The 20,751-nt window shown below is 48.1% G+C and overlaps 1 protein-coding gene across 2 annotated transcripts in view; it reads left to right on the top strand.

Annotated features, from left to right (window-relative positions):
* Positions 1-2,251: 2,251 nt before the first annotated feature.
* The window catches only part of OPA3 (outer mitochondrial membrane lipid metabolism regulator OPA3), a 66,347-nt gene continuing 47,847 nt past the window's right edge, over positions 2,252-20,751 (top strand). The window contains exon 1 of one of the 2 annotated variants that reach the window (XM_061139611.1): positions 2,252-2,497. In XM_061139611.1, the coding sequence (XP_060995594.1) occupies positions 2,356-2,497 (142 nt within the window). In that variant the 5' untranslated portion in view covers positions 2,252-2,355. The remainder of the gene's footprint in view (positions 2,498-20,751) is intronic. The other variant, XM_061139612.1, reaches the window with a different exon arrangement.

The raw sequence follows: 20,751 nt of genomic DNA, 5'->3' as shown, positions 1-20,751 counted from the left end.
TATAAGAGGCTCCAGGCTAAGGAGATGTGAAGCCTACCCTTGCCCCGAAAGTTCCCAGACACACACACACACACACACACACACACAGGCATAAATACACCCTTGCCCCGACACACACACACACACACACACACACACACACACACACACACACCCCCACGGGCATAAATACACCCTTGCCCCGACACACACACACACACACACACACACACACACACACGGGCATAAATACACCCTTGCCCCGACACACACACACACACACACACACACACACACACACGGGCATAAATACACCCTTGCCCCGAAAGTTCCCAGAAGTGGTTCCTGAGAGAAAGAAAGAGGAGGGAGGAGGGGAATGAGGGGGAAAAAAAAAAAGAACTTAATGAGGACAACATTTTTGCAGGAGGAGGGTTGGGTCACTGAGATGCAGGAAGTTGGGGCTCTGGTGTTGTGGGAGAAAGAAAAGAGGGAGGCCTTGGATCTGGCAGGGGGGGTGGGGGGTTGTAATTTTCCCACCCTGTCTCATTGCAGTACAGCTACCAGGATGGACATGTAGGGAGCCAGAAGCTTTCTGAACATGGGCCCCTCGGGGAATCAGATGAAAGCCTGAACACTACCCCTCCACCAAATGCTCATTCCCATTCATTCAATAAGTATTGAGCACCTACAGTATGCCAGAAATTGTTCTAGGAGCTGAGGAAACAGTAGTGAATTATACACAAAAAAATCACGTACAAGTTTAGAAGTTTCCTAAATGCATCAAGTGGAACCTCAGCCCCACTCCTAAGTAGGTTCTTGGACCCCAGGCTAACACGTTACCCCAGGGATCAGGAGAAGACTCTAGACTGGGGCTCAAGAAACCCAAGGGGTTTCTCTCCTGATTACCCATGGAACTCTGGATAAATCCTTGTCAATTCTCTGGCCTCAGTTGGTCAGTCTGTAACATGGGGGAGCAGTTGGTTCCGAGTGAGTGAGTGATGGATCTGTAATAGGTCCCAAGCTCCTTCACACCTTCAGTCCAACAGGGATCCTGGAGAGGAGTTGTTTTTATGGAGTCTTGGCATTCTTAGTAATTTAGAACATCAGGGTTCATACATGTCAGTATCACCATTATCACAGATGGAGAAATGGGAGTCCATCAGGGCCAGGGAAGTGACAAAAGACACACAGGGAGTCCGAGAGGTTGCCGAGGAAAGCCCTGGGTCCCCCGACTCTGACCTGACGTTTGTTTCCTTCTGTACACAACTCTGCTCCGTGGACTTTCCCTCGCCCCCTGCCTCTTTGAGAATCTCTCAATTACCCATTAGCACTCCACCACCAGGCATTTCTCTCGGACGACCTTGTTTACATGATTTTGCTCCCCGCTGGGTAAGGGATGACAGTCTGGGACATGTTCTTTAAACGCCTTCCTGAGCCAGCTCCCTAGGGACCCTCCTCCCCAACGGAGGAAGTGGGCCTGCTTGAGAAAGGGTAAGTTTATTAGCCGAGAGACTGGGTTATCAACCTCTCCTGGCTGAGAGACCTCGTGCCACTCCCCTGGCCCCTTTTGGGGCCTGTTTGTCTGTTACTTGGGAAAGGGTTGAAAATAGCTGTTTCTGGAGATAAAATGCACCCTCACGTTGAAGTTAGCAATAAGGATGCTAATACCTGTGCAGTTATAAGGGCTGTTTATTGGGTGATTCGCATCATTCTAAACACTTAACATAGTTCACTCATTAAGCATTTATATTCAAGATTCTCATGCAAACCTCATAACAACCTAATAAGGAATGTGCCGTCTTATGATTCCCATTCTGTAGATGGGAAGGCTGATACTCAAGAGAGGTTAAGTCACTCGCCATACACAGCAAGTAAACCGCGGAGCTGGGATCTCACTACAGGTCTAGTTTCTAGTTTCTCACTACATGGCTAGTTTCTTACGACCATTGACAGCTCTAAACTGAGGGAGAAAAAATAAATAAAATAAACTGAGGGAGAAGGTGCATTTGGGACTCGTGAGCCCTAACTAGGACTAATTAAGACTGCTCCTTTGGAGAAGCCGCCCAGGTACGCGACGTCACGGAGGAAGGCAATGACGTCAGCCAAAGCGGGCGTGGGAACGCATATAGGCTGCAGCGAGCCGTTTAACGGCACCACCCTCTGACAGCCTCACTTCCGCCGTATATTTGCATATTCATCGAACGGACGTCGGAGCGTCAGCGTCGACGCCGTGACGTCATGGAGCGCCCCAGCGGTTCCCCGGGGCGTACGCGCGTACGTACGCACGCACGGCGACGAGAGGGCGGGGGAGGAGGGAGCGATCTGAGGCGCCCCTCCCAGTCAGCAAGGTTGCGTGTGCCCCTTGCGGCAGCCAAGATGGTGGTGGGCGCGTTCCCTATGGCGAAGCTGCTATATTTGGGCATCCGGCAGGTCAGTAAGCCGCTTGCCAACCGCATTAAAGAGGCCGCCCGCCGAAGCGAGTTCTTCAAGACCTATATCTGCCTCCCGCCGGCCCAGCGTGAGTCTGACCCCACGTCCCTCCAACCTTTCCATTCTCTAACCCTTCTCAGGTGGTTGCTCAGGAGATGGGCTTCTGTTCACAACCAATCACAGCCGAACCGGCAAAGTCTTGAAACCAATAGGGAGGGTTCCTTGGAGAGGGGCATACGAGTAGCCCAATAGTAAGAACGGGCATGGGGTGAAGGGCGGTACAAAGTGCCCGCGCTTGATTTGGGAATATTAGCCAATAGAGGAAAAGAGCGCGAGGAGACTGACGTCTAGACGAGCCAATAGTGTGGGTAACGGGAGTGATTTGGGCGGGGCATGCCAGGACAGAGAGGAGCTGGGGAGAGCTGAGGAAAAATTTGCCCGGGTCGTTTGCCAAACCATCCTTGGGTGGCTTCATTCCTCAAACTCCACCTCGTGCCTCAGTTTCCCTCCCGTCCTGGGAAGTGAGGGGTACTTTTTTCATCTGTTTAGGTCATTCGTTTGTCCCAGTTGTACTCCGGGGAATAGGCCTAGGTTAGGGGCGTGACTCGGGGCAAAGTCTGGCGTCTGGAAGCGTGACATGGGAATCTGGCTAAAGGAGTCGTTTTAACTAAAGTGGACATTCATCCGTCTGTTTATTAACCCACGCATACACCATATTTGCTCTTCCATTCATTCAGTAGACAGGTCGTGCTGGCTTTTTGCTGGGCTGGGAGACACATGATCCATCATTGTCACTCCAGAGCGGTCAGGATGGTGCCAACTCCAGAGCTGAGAGACCTCCTGACCCAGGGGCGTGTGGTCGGGAAAGCTGTCTAGACTCTAGAGGAAGGCTGCCTGAGCTGAGATCCGAAGGGCATAGTAAACATTTAAAATACGGGCTATTGTGAGAAGATGATCTATGTGCTAAGGGCCTGTGGGAGCAAAGAATAAGGAAATTTAACCTAATTTGCTGGGTCAGGGAACCACCATTAATCCAGCTGGTACTTCATTTAGTTGGTGTTTTCTGAGTGTCTGCCCTGTGACTGGCCTTGTGCTGGGCAGTACTGGTGAAACAGCAGGAATCAAGCCAGCCCTAGTCTGTGCCCTCAAGGAACTCACAGTCGGGTGAGGTTATATCCGTCCTTCAAGGTGATGACCCAGAGTGGGCAGAGCTTGGATAAGGGAGCCCACTGGACACTTGACCTGATGTAGCATTCAGGGAGAGCTTCCTGGCAGAGGAGACCTCTGGGCTGGGAACTGAAGGGTGAGAAGAATGTCACCAGACAGCACGGGAACAGGGATAATGTTGAGGGAGAGTGAGGAGTGTGTGTAAAGGCCAAATGGTTAAGGGAAGCACACTTCTTTTCTTTACAAGTTTGGATGCCTCAAATTTGCTTTGCGGGGCCTGGAATTCATGATCTTTTGGTGTTTGGTCGGTTGTCTGCCAGAGTTGCAGACCTTAGAGTGGAAAAGTGTTGGATTTCAGTTACCGAAGTGCTTTCCTACAAGCTTTCTCGTTTGACTCTCACACTGTTTTGTCCCCGTGTCAGGGAGGGGAAATGACTCCCTGCAGTTTATCAAAGAGAAAACTAAAGTCTTGAGAGCAGAAGGGAATTGCTGAGGTCACACATGGAGTCTGGGCCAGACCTAAACCCTGGCCCTTTAAGGCAGGACTTAAACCCTGCATTCTGGATTCCCAGAGCTGGTTTCTGTTTCCTGCCACTGCCTTTCTCCCAAACACCGTGGGATGTCTTAGTATTGTGGTTTAAAAAGCAGCAACTTGAGTCAAGCTGACATGGGTTCCAAACTGGGTCCGCACTTCTCAGCCAGGTGGTTTTGGGAAGGTCACTAACCCCCTAAGGTTCAGTTTCCTCCTCTGCGCAGTGGATATTATATAATAGCTACATTTAATGGGCACTCACTTTGTGCCAGGCAGTGTGCTAAGCGCTTCACAGCATTAAATCCTCACCAATTATTCTGAGTTAGACACTGTTATTATTCCTATTTTGTGTATATGCTGCATGTACATTTATGCTATAAATAATACTTACCTCATCCTGTTGTGAGGAGTAAGTGGATGTAAAACGGTAGGTCAGTGCATGGCTCTGAGTTGTGGCTGTCGTGTAGATGTTATGGATACAGCAGAGAAGAAAAAGCAAAACATTTTGTCTTCAGGAGACCTTACAGTCTCAGTTTTGGGGGAAAGCCAGACAATAAAGAAAACAGTCAAGTGTGAAGTATATTCGATAGCACAAACTGCTCTGGAGAAAACATCAGGGATGCAGAAGGAGGAGTATTTGGGGGACAGTTGTGAAGTTTAGATAGGGTTATCAGGGTGACCTCATCGACAACATGAGGAGAGGAGGGAGCAAGCAGTGCGGGTGTCTGGGGGAAGAGCTTTCTCACCCAAAGTCTCCACACCTGCCAAGGCCCTGAGGTGAGCACGCGCCTGGCATGTTTGGCGAACATCGAGGAAGCCAGTGTGGCTGAACAGAGGGACTGAGTGGAGGCTGAGGGCCGAGCGGGTGGTGGTGGGAAGAGGGCAGATCATGCAGGGCCTGGGGGCCTCTGCCAGTGCCTTGGCTTTACTCTGAATGGCTGGGACTCACAGAGGGTCTGAGCAGGGGAGGGACAGGATCCGAGTCCAGTTTTCATGGGATCCTTTTGGCAATCATAGGGTGAGAGTGGTTGCAGGGAGGAGACGACTACAGGAGTCCAGGTGAGTGGGGAAGTCACTTGCCCACTGCCTCACACTCTTTCCCCAGCCACTTCTTTCTAAAATTTCACACTCCCTGATAGTGGTATGGTCATCAGTTATATGCCCATCAACACCTAGTTCACTCTTATTAGCTTTCAGCAGATTTGTTTGGTCTTTGCCATCATACATGAATGTGTGTAGGAATGTATACACACAATCTTTTTTTTTTTCCCTGAAAAATTTGTAAATTAGTCTTGGACATGGTTCTAAACTCCTAAATATTTCAGCCTGTATTTTCTAAGAACAAAGACCTTCTATATAACACAGAACCAGTATCACACCTGAGAAATTTAGCATTGATAACAATAATATTGGTGACAATATTGTTTAATATACAGCTTCTATTTAATATATAGCTCATATTCTGGTCCCCAAAATGTCCTTTTTAAGCTGTTTATTATTTTTATTTTTAATCTAGAGTCAGCTCAGTGATCATGCACTGCATTTGATGATCCAGCCTCTTTAGTATCCTTTAACCTACAGCAGGTTTGGCAGCCTGGCCCAGTGCCGGTCTTTGTAAATAAAGTTTTATTGGAACACAACCATGTCCATTTGTTATACATTGTCTGTGGACACAGAGATGGATTTCTGTGGCCCACAAATGTAAAATGGTTACTCTGTGGCCCTTCACAGAATAACTTTGCTGGCCCTCCTCTATAATAGTATCCCTGTCCTTGTGACGTTGACTGGGGTAGTTGTTCATAGTGTCCTGCAATCTGAAGTTTTCTGATTACTTCCTCTGATTTGATTCACGTTGAGCATATTTGGCAGGAACACTACAGAACACCTAAGGACATCACCTCAGGGGGCTCCTGATGTCTGTTTGTTCCGTCATTTGTGGTGCTAACTTGGATCCCTTGGTTAAGGTGGCAACCACTAAAAGAACCTTTCCTTTTCCCCTTAGTAATGAATAAGCAGTAGATTTATTTGAAAGGTAGCTCCAGCAGGATTTCCTGTGGATGGGGTGTGACAGGCGGTCTGGTGGAGGGGCGGGCTGCACAGAAAGCACCAGGAGCTCAGTGGGGGGACAGGTTTGGTTGGAGAGGCTGTTTGATGTTGGAATGCACTGACTTATCAGATTTACACTTTTTGAATTATGTTGTTGTATTGTCCTCATACTGTTAACTGCTATTCACCACGGCCCCCGTCCTAGGCAACTGGAGTTTTCCAGAGCTATGGCTACTGTGTGTTCTCCCAGGTCAGGCCTCCCAAGCTGACCCACACATCCAGCGACTGTACCTTTGGCTAAGATTCTTTAGGCACAGAGGGTGAGCCTGGCCATGTGTCTCCTCACAGTAGAAGCTGAAGGAGTAGGTGTGTCTGCCTGAGAAAGAACAGTAAATGCAGGAAGCATAAGTCATCGGTGACGCACTGTGTTGGGGAGGCAACGATCTTTTTCAACCAAGATTTCTTGGGGAGAGAAAATAAAAGAGGGCAGTGATGCCAGGCAGGTTGGGGCCATGCTTGCAAAGTACACCGTGGGAAGAGCTGTGGGAGGTCTCTGGGCAGTGGGAAAATTCCAGTGTGTTTCCACTTAGGCCTTTGGAGAACACTGGTCATTTTTCCAGTTTGCTACCCTGGTGGGCAGAATAATGAGCCTTCCCCTCCCACCCTGCCGAGATGCCCACATCTTAATTCCAGGGACCTGTTTGAATGTGTTATCTTATGTGACAGAGGAACATTATTATGTGCCTGATTGAATCAGGTATTTGGGGAACAAGAGAGCAACCTGAATTGTACAGGTGGGCCCCGTGTAATCACCCCAGTCCTTATAGGTGAAAGAAGGAGACAGGAAAGGCACCCATTTGAAGACAGAGGAGGGACCGTGAGCCCAGGAATGCAGGTGGCCTGTGGAAGCTGGAAGAGGCAGGAAAACAGATTCTTCCCTACAGCTTCAGGAAAGGAGCTCTCACTTACTGACACAGAGCGTAGCCTAGTGAGAACCATTTCAGGCTCCTGACCTTTGAAACTGTGGATAACAAATGCGAGTTGTTTTAAGCCACTGCCTTTGTGGTCATTTCTTACAGAAGGAATAGGAAACTAATACACCATGTAATTCTCTCAGGCGACTGGGAGAATTTTTTCAGAAGAGCTCCGCTGTGGTCATTCTTACAAGTTTTGGCTTTGGAGTTGGTTTCTGTTTTCTTTTGCTTACAAAGCAATGTGACCTACTGTTTAAGGGCTTTACACAGCGACTGTTTTATTTTTCTCTCACAGTTTTGTGCCTTGACTGGGCTCAGCTGGCTGGTTCCTCTGCCCGTCTGTCCTGGTGGTATCTCAGGGGGCTTCAGTCAGAGGGCAGCCGGGCCTGGAGTCATCAGGAGGCTCGACTGGGGTGTTGGGATATCCCATTCCCTCTCTCCGTCTCAGTGTTGTCTGCAGACCTCTCTTTTCCACGTGGTCTCTCCGCTCATGGTCGCTTAGGGCTCGCTGGAGCCGGATTTCCACGAGAGAAGGAGCAGAAGCTTCAGACCATTTAAGGACAGGACCTGGAACCACACAGCATCACTTTGGGCATGCCCTGTTGATCCCAGCAGCTCCGGCACAGACCAGAGGGAGTGTGGGAGGGGACCGCACAGGGCGCGATACAGTCACCAAAGGCAGTTTGCCACAGGGGAGACACTCCTGGCTTGGCATCTTGGCACCACTAATAAGCTGTGTGACTTTGGGCAAACAGCTTGACCTCTTCGAGACTCCCAAGTCCATGTTTGTCAGATAAGGGTGACAATAGAACTCACCTCCCAGGATTCTCGTGAGGATCCAAGAGCCAGTGGATATCAAGGCCTAGCCCAGAATGTGTGGATCTGTTCGTTAGTGCTGGCTGTGATAATCTGTTCTTATCCTACGTGGGCATTACTGTCCAGAGGCTGAACACTCTGCCTCCAGGTAAAGGCTTCCCGCACTCAGCGTGCTGCTCTGCCGTTCGCTGTGTTCCTGGGCGAGTCCTTCTGCTTTTCTGTACCTCGGCTTCCTCCTCCGCACAGTGTAGCACTCACCGTCTGAAGGGAGGATCTGTCAAGTACGCGAATACCCTTAGCCCAGGCCTGGCACGTTCTAAGTTCAGTGACTTAGAGTGAACTCTGTATCTTGGTTGGGTGGAGTGGGCAGAAACTAGTCTCTGGAGCTGAGCTGTCTGCCTGCATGTGAATCCCAGTTCTGCTATTTTCTGTGTGTCCCCAAGGTAAGTTATTTTGCTTCTCTGGGTGTTACTTTTGTTGTCTGTAAATTGTATCATTATAATTCATATTCCATGAGTTCATATATCCATAAAGCATTAAACAGTTCTTGGCTCTTAAGTGCTGCATAATTCTTTGTTGAATGTATGGAGATGTCAGGCACCATACTATTTTGATCATTATCATCGTCTTTGGAGGGTAGCGCTTGCAACTATCCATTTATCATCCTATAGTATTTTTTAAATTTTAAAAAAATTATTTGTGTATTTAGTCATTACTTTTGGCTGCATTGGGTCTTCATTGCCGTGCTCAGGCTTTCTCTAGCTGTGATGCACGGGCTTCTCATTGTGGTGGCTTCTCTTGTCGCGGAGCGCAGGCTCTGGGCATTCTCAGTAGTTTTGTGGCACAGGGGCTTAGTTGCCCCAAGGCATGTGGGATCTTCCCAGACCAGGGATCAAATCTGTGTCCCCTGCACTGGCAGGCAGATCCTTAACCACTCTACCACCAGGGAAGTCCCATCATCATCTTAATACTAAACTTTCGAGTGCATTCCTTCTCAGGGTGCACTCCCTGGTGGCCTCTTGTAGCTGAGCTGTCAGTACTTAGGCCTCTAGGTGGTGTTGGTGTCTCTTCCTCAGTCATTCCTCATAGCCTGGCCACAGGCAGAGGAGTTGGGCCCTCCCCATGAACATTTCTAACTAGCACAGGACAATTACGTTGATCTGATGGAACTGGAGGTATATCTTTGAGCAAAGAAAAGTGAGAAGGTCAAAGAGAGAGAGGACAGTGTGGCTGAGTAGAGAACCTCCTATGACCCAATGCTTCCTAAAATACTTGAAGCATCCTTTGGAATGAATGGTTTGTACCTTCAAGGAAGAAGAGGGACTCCTCGCAGAGCAAGGAGAAATCAAGAGCAAAGAGCCAAGGAGGGGAGCGAGCACAGAGGCTACCTGATAGTCTGGGGACATCGACAGGTTCACGTGGCCTCAGGGACAGAGGCTGTGTTGTGGGAAAGCTGGACAGGGGACCACCTTGTGCACAACCAGCTCCCAGAGAAGGTACCCCTCAGGGGAAGAGAGGACTAAAAAACCCATCCTGCAAAGACACACACCCTTAGATCTAGGTAGAGATTGAAAACGTCTTCCTCTGTGAATTGGTGGCCACTGACTGTTCCTGTGTGGGTTTGAGGCTTAATTTATACTCTTTGAAAGGTCCTGGAAACAGCAGGCTGAGAATGAACCTGGGTCTGTGTGCCCCTAAGCACCTGGTCAGGACAAACATTAACCCTCCCTGGAGGAGGTCTCCCCCCTCTGCCTGGGCCTTGGAGAATTCCTTCAGGTAGAGTTCCAGCAAATATGATCTCATGAGAAAAAATTGTGTGCGGTACAGAGAAGCAGGCACCATGATCAAGAGTCAGCAGATACAAAATATGGCAGCTCAAGACCTGCCAACATTGTGGATACAGGAATGGTCAGATGTGGACATAAAAGAGCTCTGCTTGTGTATGGAAAGGATAAAATAGGAGGGATACAAAAATACAAATGAGTGCAATACAGAATCACCAGGGAGTTGGGTAAAAAGCCAGATAGAACTCCAGAAAGTGACAGATACAATTGACATTCAGAGCTCAATAGGATTACACAAACCCCAGACTAAATACAGCTGCTGTGAAGACTGATGAGCTGAAAGTAGATGCCCTGAAGGGGAAAAAAAGTGAGGTGGGTGCTCCCCTTAGCCATCCAGGATCCTGATTGGGTCCATCTGGGGAAGGAAGAGCTGGGCATTTTTATTTTTAATATTCTTCAGAAAGGATCCTCGTGTGCATGACTGTTTGAAAACCACTTCCCTGAAGTCTATTTATAATCTCCAGAGCACCATATCAGTTATGTTACACAGCAGCAGGCTGATGTTGGTGACTTCCAAACAGTTTCATCATGCTCTCCTATTAAGGAAACATTTTGAGCATTCTCCCCTAGTATGAATGTATGTATGTGTGTATATGTATATATGTGTGTGTGTGTGTGTGAAGTGAAAAGAAAGTGAAAGTCGCTTAGTCATGTCCAACTCTTTTCGACCCCATGGACTACACAGTCCATGGAATTCTCCAGGCCATAATACTGGAGTGGGTAGCCTTTCCCTTCTCCAGGGGATCGTCCTAACCCAGGGATTGAACCCAGGTCTCTGACATTTCAGGCGGATTCTTTACTAGCTGAGCCACAAGGGAAGCCTGTGTGTGTATATATGTTACAATATGAAGAGAGAGAGAGAGAGAGATAACTATATAGTTAATTAGGAGTCATATATAGCTGACATATTAATATATATTATGTGCATATTAATATATTATGTGCCTTAAAAACATTTAAAAATTAGGAAGGATGAAACTAATATTGAAATAAAAATTTTTTGTTTTATGTATTCCTAGCTCCCCAAATATTTTTGCCCTCACTAAGAATATTTTCCTATACAGACGTTGTTAAGTGCATTTGGAAGCTCTCCATGAGACCCTCTGTGAGAGTTGCAACATTCTTTGTGGACAGCTGTCACAGCTGGCAAAGACCCCACTAAGATACAGAGGTCCAAAGGAGGAGAGTGTGCCGTCAGCTGCTTTTAATCCCCCTGCTCAGTTTTCATCCCCACCCTTCATATGCAGAGGCAGTTGTTGGAATTTCCTCTTCCTGGTCTTGTTAGACGTTCAGTCCTTGGTTTCTGAGCAGGAGTCTTTAAGAAGCCCCTGTGTGAGAACTTGGTTTGCAGCCTAGACTGTCCCTGGGAATTGATTTGCCCAGCTGCAGTGCGCTGAGTGGACAGCAGAGGGCGCCCGTGTCAGTCCTTTTCTCTTTAGGTCTGCCACCTGGGGATGCTGGCACCTGCCGGTGGAGGGGCCCTAGAGGCCTTTTCTGGGTGTATCTCTATATGCCTGTGGTGCTTGTTGTTGAGTCGCTCAATCATGTCCGACCCTTTGCAGCCCCATGGACTGCAGCACACCAGGCTTCCCTGTCCCTCACTATCTCCTGGAGTTTTCAACCATCTCATTCTCTGCCATCCCCTTCTCCTTTTGCCTTCAGTGTTTCCCAGCATCAGGGTCTTTTCCAGTGAGTTGGCTCTTTGCATCAAGTGGCCAAAGTATTGGAATTTCAGCTTCAGTCCTTGCAATGAATATTCAGGGTTCATTTATTATATGCCTAGTAAAGCTTAATTTCTTCTCGTGATCTTCTTCCTCTCCCTTTTCTTACCTTCCTTCCTGCTTTTTCAAACAAACATAACTGTGACTTCTGACATTTTCTCCCTCTGCACCAGAGAAACTCCTTGTCCACCTGTCCTTGAGACTCCCTGGTCAGTTCCTTAGAAACCTATCCTGATGGCTCGGCCTCCCAGGGTGTGCTCCTGTCTCTAACTGGGGTCTTAACCCTCATTTCTAGCTAATTGGTTCCCTCTCTGTTTCTGCTGCCCTGGCTCCAGTTGACCCCACATCAGACCCCTAAGCCACTGTATTTCTTCAGATCCCCACACTCCCTCTCTTTCCTCAGTGATCTTCCGGCTTCCAGACCCACCTCGGTCCTGCCTTTGATGTGCACACAGCCACAGTAGCTCCCTTCTGCTGAAGGCCTAGTGTGTGCTGAATTCTGTGCTGTGTTTTATCTCTTTTCTTTTTAAAATTGAATCATGTTTTATTTTGGGGTTTTAGGGTTTTCTTTCCTCTGAAGTTTTTTGGGAGGACTTACTAAATTTGCAAAAGTAATATATGCTTATTGTGAAAGAAAGAACAAGACACAAATTAGTTTGTGCTCATCTGTGATGAATTGAAAACCCAGCCAATAAATCTTAACCAAACCTTAAGTCTAAGGGATGTTTATTGTTGGTGGAGGAAGGTGGCTTGTGGTTGGTTTGGTGGCTTGGTGATGTCATTAGGAACCTGAGGACTCTTTCTATCTTTACCATCTTGGTGTTCAGGCAATAACTCCCCTCAAGGCCTCAAAGGAACTGCTGGAGCGCCAAACATGCCTTTATACTGCTGTGTCCAAAGGGAAAAAGTGTGTGTGTGTGTGTGTGTTCATGTGCGTGTTTATATGTGGGATGGGGGTTCTAGGGAAATGAGAGAAGGCCCTGCAAGGAGAAAAATATTTTCCCAGAAGCCCACAGGGGACTCCCCTCACTGCTGATTGACCAGAGTTGAGTCATAGGCTCTCGCTCTCTGGGAAGGTCCTGGTGGTCAATGGATATAGCTTCTGGGCTCTAATGGCAGGAGTGGGCTTGGTCGCTCCATCGTGTCTGACTCTTTGTGTCTCCATGGACTGCAGCACGCCAGGCTTCCCTGTCCTTCACCATCTTCTGGAGCTTACCAGGCTCATCTGTCCTGGGGATTCTCCAGGCAAGACTACTGGAGTGGGTTTCCATGCCCTCCTCCAGGGGATCTTCCCCACCCACGGATTGAACCCAGGTCTTCTGCATTCCAGGCAGATTCTTCTACCAGCTGAGCTACCAGAGAAGCCCATTGGCAGGAGAGAATGGAGTTAATAAGACAGTAAAGAATGTTACAAAGTGAACACAAGGTTGTCGTCGTCCTTCTCTATGTTAATTTATTTCACCACACCCCATGAGGTATGCCATCACTGACATACCTAAACGGATGAAGAGACTGAGCAGAGCAGTTATGCAACCTGCGCAAGGGTGCACGGGTGCTGAGTGGTAGAGCTGGGGCCGGATTGACTGGTTCCAGTTTGCACCCAGTGTGTGCAGCCTCATTCCTAGTCTCTACAGGCAGCCTTGCTGAATCTCCCACTGGATATTTCATTCATGCACAAGCCTTGACTGTGCCAACATCCCCACAAGCCAGGGTTTATGATCCCCACTTTGAAAAAGAGGAAATGGACAAAGTCAAGGAGCATTAGTTCCTCCTCAAGGGCTATAGATAGTATTCTTTGCGATGTCCTGTGAGCTGTTTTGCAGGTACTGACATCCTCACCAGGTGGGAGACGTCAACTGTATGCTGCCCACAAGCTTGCAAACCCCAGACTGGTTTTGGAATCAGAAGATTGATAATGTTGGCCCCCGATTACATCACCAACAACCAATCAGAAGAATGTCCACCAGCTGATCGATCATGCACCCCACCTTCCCTCTGCCTCATTCTGTCTCTAAAAACCTTTCCTTGAAAGCCATCAGGGAGTCTGTGCCTGGACTGCTTGCTTGGTGCCCTGCAATAAACACTACACTTTCCTTAACAACAACAAAAAAAGGAAATGGAGGTGTAGAGAGGTTGAGAAATGTCCCCAAGCTCACACAGCATGCAAGTAGCAGATCCAGAACTTGAATCCGGGAACTTAGAGCCCAGTAAACTCTTAGCCTCTGTTAGCTGCTTCCCTTGTGCCTCTTACATCCCCAGATGCCTTCTGTACTAAGTTAAGTTGTACAGACTCTCCAGATCTGGACAGGGAGTAGAAGTGGAATTATATTCTGGAACAAGGACTTGCTTCAGTCCATCAGGCATCTGTGTACTTGACTCATTCTGTCTTTATCTAGTGCCAGCTGTGTGCCAGGAGCTATTCTAGGAGGTGTGACAGACAACAGAACAGACAAAAGACGCTCCTCTCACGTTTGAAGTGCTAGTACCCGCCTAGTGACTCCAGGGCACAGGGAGGTCGTTCTTCCCGGGGTGAGTCTCAGGGGTGCAGCCTGTGTCTCGTCCTCAGCGCTGAGCCAGTCCCTGTGGCCTGGGAATGCCGTGCTCCTATTGGCCAGCCTGAGGGCGGGTTAACCCTAAGAAATCTTTTAGACCCAGAGTGTGGGACATGAGATTCACCAAGGTGTGGAAAGACAGAACCAACCGTGTTTCCTGTGGTGACTGGTGCGTCACCCTTGTCTCAGGAGGCAGTGAAGGGGGACTGGACCAGGTTTGCCAGACAGGGTTCCCGCTTGTGGCAGCACAAGTCTCTTAACACCCAGAGCACTGTCGGGGTGCGCTCTCAACGGGCTGGAAGGCATCCAGCAGAAAGGGCAGCCGGCCCAGGGACTGGCTCAAAGCTGTGTTTACTCTGAATGGTAATTTCTTAACTGATGATAATAGTTCTCATTTATTATGCTTTCTGTGATCTTAACAAATGATATTAACCACCTTATTAGGGAGTTTATGTGATTGTCCTGGTTGTATGAATGATGAAATAGCCCAGAGACCGTTAAGTTCTCCAAAGCAACACTGAATAAGAAATCAAGCCTCACAGGCTCCCAAACGCCTCCTCTTACATTTAGTTACTAATATCTGATTGTCTGCATATTACTTATTGTAGTACAATACCGTATACAGTGCAATACAGATCTAAAGGTTAGTAAAGATGTATAGTTTAATGAGCATTAACAAATGCATGTGCCCATACAATCAGCATTCAAGACATAAAACATTCCCATAGCTCTGGGAGAAGTTCCTTTCTTTCCTGCTCTGCTGCCCTGTATGACCCCTCTCACTGTAGGTTAGCTTTGTTGTTGTTTTAGTTGCTAAATTGTGTCCAGCTCTTTGGACTGTAGCCCACCAGGCTCCTCTGTCCCTGGCATTTTCCAGGCAAGAATACTGGAGAGGGTTACCATTTCCTTCTCCAGGGGATCTTCCTGACCCAGGGCTTGAACCCACGTCTCCTACATTGGCAGATGGATTCTTTACCACTGAGCCACCAGGGAAGCCCATAGACTAGCTTTATGTATTGTTAAATGTCATGTAAATGGAATCACACAGGATGAAGCTCATGTCTAGCTTTTGTTCACAAGATGCTTTTGAGATATTTCCTTGTTGCTGTATGTATCAGTTCATTTTTAAAAATTGCTTTTAGTGTATATTCTTTTATTCCAATACTTATATGAATAGCCTACATTTTGTTTATCCACTCTCTTAGTCATTTGGGTTTCCATTGATTGATGAGAAACTTGAGTAAAGTGAGGAAATATTGATGTTTGGAGAGGAGTGTTTCAGGCATAAGGTATAGTAGGTGCAAAGGCCCTGAGGCTCGAGCATGCCTATCCAGTTCTAGAAACAGTGGGGAGGCTTGTGTGGCTGGAGCAGAGGTTGATGGGAAGAGTAGGCAGTCAGAGGTCAACCTCCAAAGGTCACTCCCCAGGCACCTTCCAGAGGTGTTCTGGGCGTGATCAGGTGTATTATATGCATAAACTTAACTCACATAACAGATTGTGTACTCTTCACTTTCCAGTTTTAGAAACAGTGGGGAGGCTTGTGTGGCTGGAGCAGAGGTTGATGGGAAGAGTAGGCGGTCAGAGGTCTACCTCCAAAGGTCACTCCCCATGCTCCTTCCAGAGAGAGGTGTTCTGGGCGTGATCAGGTGTATTATATGCATAAACTTAACTCACATAACAGATTGTGTACTATTCACTTTGTTCCGTGTCCTATTTTTTCCCTGTTAACTGCATACCTTGAACATTAGGTGATTCTTGGGTTAGGCTCTCCCAGAGAATGCTGTCATCAGCATTGCAGTCTGTGTGGCACATGGCAGGTGGCCTTCAGGCTGCAGATGTGGATTCACCCCACGCCCCGCACTCCTGCAGGGGGAGTGTTAAGGGAATCCTTCCCAGAGCTCCAGTTTCACCGGATTTGCCTGAGGAATCTGCTGGGTTCCCTGCCTTCCTCCCTCCCTCTTTTCCTTCCTTCCCTCCCTTTTCAATGGCTCTGCTCCCAGGAAAAGAAATTCTGGGAGAAGTATGAAAAGAGAGGCAAATCTCCTCTCCCTTCCTACTGATGCATTACTCCATATCGAAAACCAGCCAGCATAACAAAGGAACAATTTAGAATATTGATGGAAGGAATGCTTTCCCCAGTCCACCTTATTAAGATGTGCATCTGTGGTCAAAATTTACTTTTTATGTTAGGTAGTTATTAATATGTATCAAATTGTGTCATATATGATATTTTGATCAGCTGATATACTAGTAACATGGAGAGGGAAATGGCAGCCTACTCCAGTATTCCTGCCTGTATAATTCCATGGACAGAGGAGCCTGGGGGGCTCTTTGTGACAGGGTCACAAAGAGTCGGACATGACTGAATCAAGTTAGCACACACACATACTAATAATAATTATAAGGGTGACTCAGTCTTAGAGAAGAATTTAAGATCACAAGAAACGAAAATTTTGATCTTAATTCATAGGCACATTTTTTTTGTTTCAGAGAAATATAATAGGACATTTGCGCATAATAATATGTCATGTTAGGATAAGATTTTGTAGAGAAAGTAGAATATAGATTGAACATTAAGAGAGTAAGGAACAGTGCAGACACTGTTAAGGAGGAGCTGCTGGGTGTTTATCTTTAAAATGAACCATAGTAGGGCTTCCCTAGTGGCTCAGTGGTAAAGAATCCGCCTACCAATGCAGGAGACACCGGTTTGATCCCTAGTCTGGGAATATCCCACATGCCTTGGGACAACTTAGCCCATGTGCCACAACTACTGAGTCTGTGCTCTAGAGTCTGAGAACTGCCACTGCTGAAACCTGAAAGCTCTAGAACAAGATAAGCCGCCGCAATGAGAAGCCCACACACGCAACTACAGAGTAGCCCCCAATTGCCACAACTAAAGCCCATGCAGCAATGAAGACCCGCACAGCCCAAAAATATAACAGATAAAATAAATTTTAAAAAGAAGAGTAAGGAACACTGCAAAGCACTGTTAAAGAAGAGCTGCCTGGTGTGTATCTTTAAAATGAACCTGGAAGGCATTACGTTTCTATGGCTCTTTAGCCCTTTGCGTGTGCTTAGAAGAGTGATGCAGTGGGTTTCTTTTAAAATTCATTATGTTCTTTGCAGTAAATTTAAACTTAGGATGGAAAAAATGGATCTGACAACTTCAAAGTGTATAAAGAGGGTGCACAGTTCTTCCAGAATTTGTTGAGAATACACAGGAGCAACGCGATGCTTATTTGGCTCCCACACAAGGGTGTCTCCCTGTAATTATTCCTGAGTGCGTCTGTGGGTCTGGGTCTGCATCTGTGGGAATGTGGGCTGTGGTTTGGGGACACTGTCCAGCTGCTCTCAGCCTCCTCCCTCTAGCATCAAGGTCCCCTCCTTCTTGGCACTGGCAGGACATGTGTCCTTCAGCCATTCCTGGAAGAGGTCTTCATCTTTCTTTAGCAGCAGAAACTGGCCAAGGACCACATAGGCCTTGTCAAAACCAGTTTCCTCCAGCTTGTTGCCCTGGTCTTTGCCAGCCCGGGCTAGGCTTCCCACTGACTTTTCCCCCATGGGTTCCGCCTGAAGTCTCATTGCTTTTGGGAGGTTGTCCTCTTGATCAGGCTTCATCCCCGGCTCTAGTTCCTATATCGGCTTCTTTCACCACCCAACTCCTCCCAGCGATACCTCAACCCACTCAGGATCCATCTTATTTTCTTTCCTAGTTGGCTCTCCAGTTGTCCCAACAGCGTTGATTGAATGAAGCATCTTTTTCTCACCACGCTGATTTGTCTTCATACCTCAGACTTTTCACTTTTGGTCTCATTTTTTCAACATATCTCCTGTTGAGCATCTTCTCCACACCGTGGCTTATGCTGAGTGCTGGGGACACAGTGGTGAGACAAACCCTGTCCCACAGTGTTGTATTCATCCTTATCTCATCCATCCACCAACACTGCCCAGCAGCTTCTCTGTGCTGGGCCGTGTGCTGGCAGGGACACAGCCCTGCCCTGAGTCTCCAGTGCAGAGCGGGACACGGGCCCGGCCCTCCATGAGGAGGGGTAGTTAGGGGTCCGTGCTGGGCTGGGCTGGCCAGGAGGGGATCTGAGCCTGTCTGTGGGTCGGGGGGAGGACTTTGGAGAGAAGGGGATGACTCAGAATTCAAGGAGGAGTGCGCCCCAGTGGAAAGATGGAGGCACAGGTGCAAGGGTCAAGGTGTGAACGGGAGGAACGAGAGGAGGCTGGGGTGGCTGAAAGAGGAAGGACTGATGGCCATCCAAAGACAGATCACATGGGGCCATGTTAATACATTTGGACCTGGTCTGGGAGGTCATGGTGACAAAAGAAATGAAGGACAGCAAGGAATCAATTAATTTGCTTTATTATTTTTCAAAGAAAGTTGATTTCTGCTAATAAAAGTAATATTTGCTCAGTGCAGAAGACCTGTCTAGCCTCTTGTCTGTGATGTCGGTGTCCTGTTGTACGCTGTGTTCCTGGGTACACTCTTCTAGGCCTGTCCCCCTCAGTGCTCCCTGAGACTCCTGTCTCTCAATATTTGTCAAGAAGGGGTGATGACCTCACTTTGAACTCCTCTGTCAACTCCTGTTTACAAGTGACGGAATCGTAAGCTAATGGGCAGGGGCATAAAAGCTCCGGAAGTGTACAGCTTCAAGCTCAGCTGCATCCAGGAACCCAGACAATTCCTGGAAGGCGCAGTGCCGTCCCCGGGCCCTGTGTTTCTCTGTGCTGTCTTCTTTCTCAGGCAGTCTCTCTCTTTGGGGACAAGATGGCCTTAGTAACTCCAGTTTCACATCCCACTCACCAGGCAACCCCAGAGGAAGGAGGAGGCCTCTTTCCTGAAATTCCAGGGAAAGTCCCAGGGCTGAATGCCAGCATCTGAAGATGAGGGTAGGGTCAGGTTTACCTGAAGATGTGGGAACAGTGAGGGAGCAGCTTCCCCACAGGAGGGTCAGGGAAAGTTTCCAGAAAAAGAGGAGTGGATGCTGGGCTGGCAAACCCAACAGATACCTACTTCACCGGGGCTTTAGAGGGAGAGCAGGGAGGGGGCTCTGGATTCCTGAAGAGAGGGACCTGGGAGCTACTGGTATGTCCGTGACCTAGATCTTTCCTGTCCCCCTGATGGCCGAGGTCACAGCTCAGCAGAGCCCCGTTCTAAAAAAAAGTGCCTCAGTGAACGATGTGGCCTCACTCCCAGCAACTCCTGCCCTTGCCTTCACTCTTGACCTCTGGGCGTTGACCACCAGTCCCAGGCCAGAGGGGCAGGCCTGTAAAATTTCAGCATGGTGCCTGCTCCCTCAGTGGTTCCTGGAGTCCCCCTAGTTCACCCTCTGCAGCTTCCTGTCGGTGGGGAGAAGGGGTTCTGAGGGTCCTCAGTTTATCCCCACTCTCAGGGGCACCAGGGCCTGCCATCCTGGTCTCCTGCTCCACCCCGCCCACGGTGCCCCCACTCACTCCTTCCAGGCCACTCCGCCCTCTCCCCTCTGCTTTTGTGGCTTCTGGCTTCTTTCTACCCGATCGCCATCTTAGTGGGACTTGAGGGAAGAGCAGAGTATTTCATCTAAACAGTCTTGACCCCAAATTCTGGGTCCAGGGTGGCTTGTTTGTTGATTTTGGGGGAAAAAAATTTTAGTTATCTGTTTTGTCTTCAGTTTTTGGTTTCAAGTTCACATAGTTTAAGGTTCAAAAGAGTTAAGTAGGGGAAAGTCTCCCGCCACTTCTGTTCCCCAGGCACCCTGTTCTCCACAGAGGCAACCATGGTTATCTTGAGTTTTTCCAGAAAAAAAACCAAAACACAACTGTGCATTTCCAAGCAGATGCTGATATGCACCCCCGCCACCCCACTTTCTTTTTCCATGAATACAGCAAACAGTAGGACTGTGCTGGCCCTCAGTGCTTTTCACTGACCGTGTTCCATGTCATTCTGGAGAGAATTATCTGTTGCAACGTAAAAAACTTCCCTACTGTCCGCTGTTGACAGATTCTTGTCATTTCTGAGACTGTAGATAGTCTCATAGGGTTCCCCCCCCCCTTTTGTTTTTAATTGTTATATCATAAACGATGCTGCAGAAAGGCCAGACAGGCCTTTCACACCTGCAGGGTGAATCTAGCCAGAAGCGAAATTACTGACTCAAAGGTGTGCAACAAAATTACCCTGGCAGCCACGAATGTTCCCAAGGGTTCATTTCCTCCCAGTCTTGCCACCTGGAGGCTATTTCTTTTTTAAAAAATTTATTTATTTGGCTGCACCATGTCTTGGTTACAGCATGTGGGATCTGGTTTCCTGATCAGGGATCGAACCCAGGTCCCCTGTGTTGGGAGCATGGAGCCTTAGCCTCAGGACCACCAGGGAAGTCCCTTCTTTTTTTTTTTTAAAATCTTGTTCCTTTGAGCTCAGGGTAGACTTGAAGAAAAGTTGTGAAATGGGGCAGAGTTCTTGCAGACCTTTCCCTCAACTTCCCCCCATGACAGCATCTTCTCTAAATGTGGTACAGGAAGCAAACCCAGGGAAGGAGCATGAGTGCCGTGCTGGTAACACAACCACCCGTGGCATTCCCATTTCACCAGTTTCTTCACCGAAGTCCTTATTCTGTCTCCAGATCTCATCCGGTATCCTGAATTAGTTGTCATGTCTCTGTAGTTCCCTTTAATCTGTGACAGTTGCCCGTCTGTCTTTGTCTTCCT

The sequence above is a fragment of the Dama dama genome, chromosome 4 (assembly GCF_033118175.1).
Source record: "Dama dama isolate Ldn47 chromosome 4, ASM3311817v1, whole genome shotgun sequence".
NCBI lineage: Eukaryota > Metazoa > Chordata > Mammalia > Artiodactyla > Cervidae > Dama > Dama dama.
This window is presented reverse-complemented; position numbering and strand designations above follow the sequence as displayed.